At 40.4% G+C, this 4,870-nt stretch overlaps 1 protein-coding gene across 4 annotated transcripts in view; it reads right to left on the bottom strand.

Annotated features, from left to right (window-relative positions):
* Positions 1–115: 115 nt before the first annotated feature.
* IL4R (interleukin 4 receptor) overlaps positions 116–4,870 on the bottom strand; it is a 37,929-nt gene continuing 33,174 nt past the window's right edge. For 2 of the 4 annotated variants that reach the window (XM_040441602.1, XM_040441604.1), the window contains 2 exons: positions 4,368–4,414; positions 116–4,282 (listed from right to left, as the gene is read on the bottom strand). In XM_040441602.1, the coding sequence (XP_040297536.1) occupies positions 2,746–4,282; positions 4,368–4,414 (1,584 nt within the window). In that variant the 3' untranslated portion in view covers positions 116–2,745. The remainder of the gene's footprint in view (positions 4,283–4,367; positions 4,415–4,870) is intronic. The other 2 variants (XR_005780630.1, XM_040441605.1) reach the window with 2 other exon arrangements.

Genomic DNA, 4,870 nt, shown 5'->3' with positions numbered 1-4,870 from the left:
TCATGTTTTTGGAGTTCTAGAAATAGCGGAGCGCTTTACTCAGCTGTCTCCAGAACTCCAATAGAGATGAATAGACCATGCCCGACCCTCCTCTCCATTCATTTTGGGAGGCTCGTTGATGGGGGTCTCAGTGGTAGGAACCCCACCGATCTAATAGTTATCCTCTATTCTATGGATAGGGGATAACTTCACACAACAGGAATACCCCTTTAACTGTTTCATGTAACGCACTCTACACTGAGCGGTGAGGTTCCATATCCTTTTTATTACATAGACAGTAACTTGAGGCCAGGCTTAGACGGGGCAGGTTATGTGGTATGACAAAATACAGTGCAAAACCACAACTGCATGTAGTAGTTTTCTGCTGTAGAGTTAGGCTAGGGCCCCGGGTTTTCGGACAGCCCTTTTCATGAAAAAGGTGAGTGCAGTTCACTTGCACTGCCACCTAGTGGTGATAATCTGTGTTGCGATTGTTTTTCACTTTGTCTTTCCTTGGCTGGGTTTGTACAGGTTTTTTCACTCAGACTTCAACACCAGGATTGGATTCAAGAAAAACCAGTCTTTCCTTTATACTGGTCCTCAGTTTATGATCCGTTCCTGGCTTTGAAGTAAAAGAAAAAACTGCATCAACTTGAATAGAACCACAGCCTTTAAGAGGGTTGTCCAACCAAAGTGAATGACGGGCAGGGATGTGTAAATAAAAATCGGTCACTTTTTGAACGTCGTCCCATTCCAGCACATTGGCTCCTAGCTCCTGCTGGACCGGATCTGATGATATTTCATTCCCACTCACATGGCCGTTGCAACCAAATCACTGACCTCAGTGGTCCTATGTGCAAGAGCGGCACCAAACCTCTGAGCCTCTGCGGTCACATGCCATTCTTACGCAGTGATTGACTGCAGCAGTCACATGAATGGGGAAGGCGGAACTGTCAAAAGGCGAGTGAAGTTCTTTCTTACACAACCCCTGCCTGTAATTAATTTTTCATTTTGGTCAGACAGCTACACCAGAATACGCTTTTATGGCCGTCAGAGGGCAACGGACCTTAACACCAGTGTGAACATAGTCCTAAATATGCAATCTCCTGTACAAACTATGGACCACCGTGTTGAGGAGCCTGTGATTAGTTTACAGAGGGATGACTACAGACTAGTGATGGTATAACTTTATTGCTCAAGATCTCCATTTAGGTATACCTTACCATATATATCCGATAAAGCCACATGTTACAGGACAGGCCAATATGACAAGTTACAGACAAAAGCTTTGTTTTTGTATAGATACTCTATTCCTGGGATATTCACAGTGCTATATTTGTGGTACCTTTGCGCAGTAGTAATATTTCATTATAATTTTTTAGAACTGGCCCTCTGGCTTCTCTGATTCTGCTTAGTGTTTCACTTGTTAGAGCAGCAGTTTCTGCTCCAGAGCTGCTCTTCCTACTATAACTATAAACCCAGAGGTTAGTACCATAAACAGCCATTGCAAAAACCATAGCGAGAAATCTCATATGTCGATGTCTGCCAGTATCAACTCCCTAAGTCTTTTCCTTATACCTTCTGTGCATGTTAGGATTAGTCTGCTCCTACAATGAGGTAGGGACACGGGACACCCACATGACTATAGGCACATTGAGGGCCTTAGGGTTTTCATTCATATCAATAAAAAGCAGTAAAGAATGACTCAGCTACTCTGATATATATAGAAATTAAATTTTAGATGATATAGGGGGAATTTCTGCCAGCAAGGTGCTGGGTTAAGTTTCATGTGTAATGTGCATCCGTTTTCTGGGGAACATAGTGTTTTAATAGTGCTCATATAAAAAGATCTTTATAAGCAATCGTACAATATGAAAAGTGCTGTCCCACCAAAAACATTTTACATTTTTCAAACCAGCACCTGGATCTAAATACTTTTGTAATTGCATGTAATTAAAAATGTTATAACCACGGACTTATTCAATATAAAATCTGCATGTATAACGCTACCTGCAGTTTGCTCATTTCCTTATTTCTCTGTCCACCTCACTAAGGTGGACGCACATGCTCAGTTTAAATCTTCAACTGTCACCAGCTGTATCTAATTTAAGTCGCTGAGACAGTTACAGGGAAAGAGCTGCAAGAGACAAGACACCCCGCCCCGAGAAAGGACACATCCCCCTGAGCTGTCATAGGGAGAGAGCTTCAGCAGAAAGTACACGCCCTCAAGCTGCCAACCTGAAGAAAATCTATTTGAACAATAAATGTGGAGATCTCTGCTTCCATGTGAGGTACAGGGCTGGTTCTAGCTTTGTTAGGAAGAGGTTGTCATGTACTATATGAGGTCTGATTTAAATTTTTTTTTTTAATCATGGGATAAACCCTTTTAACTCATGCATTTTTAGCATCTACATGTACATTAGAAACATTAAAAGTGGAGTTTTTACTTCACATTATATAGAATGCCATTGTATTGTGTGAGGCATGGCAACACCCCCATTGACAATCCAAAAAGGAAATTCTTCACAGTCGCTACATGTACATAGTAAATGGAAGTGATGTTATTGAGCTCTGTGCCACAATACTATGTGTAACCATTAAGTTTGCACCCTTTCCTTCAATCATAGCAAACTGCTGTTGAGGCTAAACCTTGCCATGCTCAAGACAGATACAATTTAATGGTCATAGGCAGCACTCATGATTTTCTGACTCATACAAACACAGAACCTAGTCCATATATTTTTATATCCGCTAGATCTACGTCTATCACAATGCTATCTTCATATATGAATTACCCTCGTTGTCCATATTATTATGCTGCACCAGTAAGTGGTTATTTGTTTGGCTGCAATCTTCTGCCCTTAAACGATGAAGAGGGAGAAAATAGGACATGTTCTCAAACTTCATTGAGAAGTCCTTCTCGGTACAAGGGCAGTTCTTATCCAGAAGATGGTCATGAATGATTGGTGTCTCATCTAGTAAACACGGGAAGGATGTAATATTTGTAGGGAATCCACAAAACTCTAAGCCAAGGGATAAGCTGGATTCTGGCATGTTTGCAAAATTCCTCATATGATCAATTATGTCGAAGGTCAAAGCCAAAGGTTCATCAGCTTCCTTTAATGCCCTGTGGATGCCATAATGAATGTCCATAGTCAGGCTTACCGAACCCGTATGTTCATCTCCTAATGTTTCAGAATAGGATGGATATTTCCTAGAAAAAAAGTTGAGCTCAGAACTTTGAGTATCTGTCCACTCATCTGTCCCACCATTGACCATTCCAGTTTGTTGAAGGTCCTCATAATTGTTAACGGAGTCTTCGAAAGGACGCTGATTGTCAAGCTCTGAAAAACTATTGATATTGTCTACACTGCTGGTAGAGATTCTTGTAAGGCTTTCAAAGGGCTTGTACCCAGAGTCAAAAACAAGGCAAGTGGTACTGACGATACTAGATGTATCACCTTGTTGAACGGCTTGGTTAAAGCTTTGATATCCAGGTCCTTCAGATACAGAAATGGGACATGTCTCTACTCTGTAATCAGATGTTGGAGTTATGATAGGTCGAACGTCATCCTCGTAAGTTGGAAAACATGTTTTGTTGTAATACAGAATGCTTTTTGGATTCTGCAAAGAATGCCTATAATTAGGTTGGTAAAACGTGCCCAAGGAAAACACTGATATGTTGTCTCTTTCCATAATGTTGGATGTAGCTTCGGCTAGAGCACTAGCAAAGCTGTTGTAGCCAGAATTCACAAATGCATCTTTAGCTACTTGAGATTCACCCTCATTAATGTTGGGTACTGGAGCATATGGTAAAAAATCACCTTGAACGAGAGAAGATTTGTCAAGATATGGGGGATTTGGCCCATATGATTTTGAATCCCCTGGAGAATCCTCAGAATCATAGCTTTGATATCCAGATTCATGGGAGACCATGGAAATTGGCAGATGTTTCTGAAAATTGTCCCTTAGAATTAATGTCCCAAAGCTTCCAAATGCATTGTCTGCATTAACCTGTTCCGGTGTTTCCACCTTACCTAAAATATCATCAAACATCATTCCAATAGACCAGTCAGTGGGCATCAGATGAATGTCTTCTTCATCATCTTCAGGTGAGTCCTCTTGATGTAAGTTGTCATCTTCTCTAGGATACAGATGAATGCAGCTTTCAATATCCACTTTCTCGGGTTCAAAAATAAAATTTCCCATGAAGTTTAGACTGTCTTTGGCAGGATATTCCTTGGAGACTTGTTCATACTTGGACTTACTGAGGGCTTTGGCAAGTTTGCCCAAACATTTGCTACTGGGAAGAGGAAGAAAATGTTAGAAATATAAAAATGAAGGGTCATCAAAAAGACACCATCTCCACCAATGAAGCAGAAACTCACCATGATTTTCCAGCACTAGGCTTTCCAGTTGGTTTCAAATGATTTTTCTAAAATGCAGAAAGGATAAACATTAAGAATATAAATGGTTCTCTACAGGTCAGTCCTATATTATAGATCAGGATGCTCCGTCTACCTAACACAGGTTCTAGAACAGGCATCCTCAAACTGCGGCCCTCCAGCTGTTAACCCCTTAAGGACCGGGCTCATTTTCACCTTAAGGACCAGGCCATTTTTTGGAAATCTGACCAGTGTCACTTTAAGTGCTCATAACTTTAAAACGCTTTGACTTATCCAGGCCGTTCTGAGATTGTTTTTTCGTCACATATTGTACTTCATGACACTGGTAAAATGAAGTCAAAAAAATTATTTTTTTTGCACAAAAAAAATACCTAATTTACCAAAAATTTGGAAAAATTAGCAAATTTCAAAGTTTCAGTTTCTCTACTTCTGTAATACATAGTAATACCCCCAAAAATTGTGATGACTTTACATTCCCCATATGT

The sequence above is a fragment of the Bufo bufo genome, chromosome 7 (assembly GCF_905171765.1).
Source record: "Bufo bufo chromosome 7, aBufBuf1.1, whole genome shotgun sequence".
NCBI lineage: Eukaryota > Metazoa > Chordata > Amphibia > Anura > Bufonidae > Bufo > Bufo bufo.
Note: the sequence above shows the minus strand (reverse complement) of the source record. Positions and strands in the feature narration are given on the sequence as shown.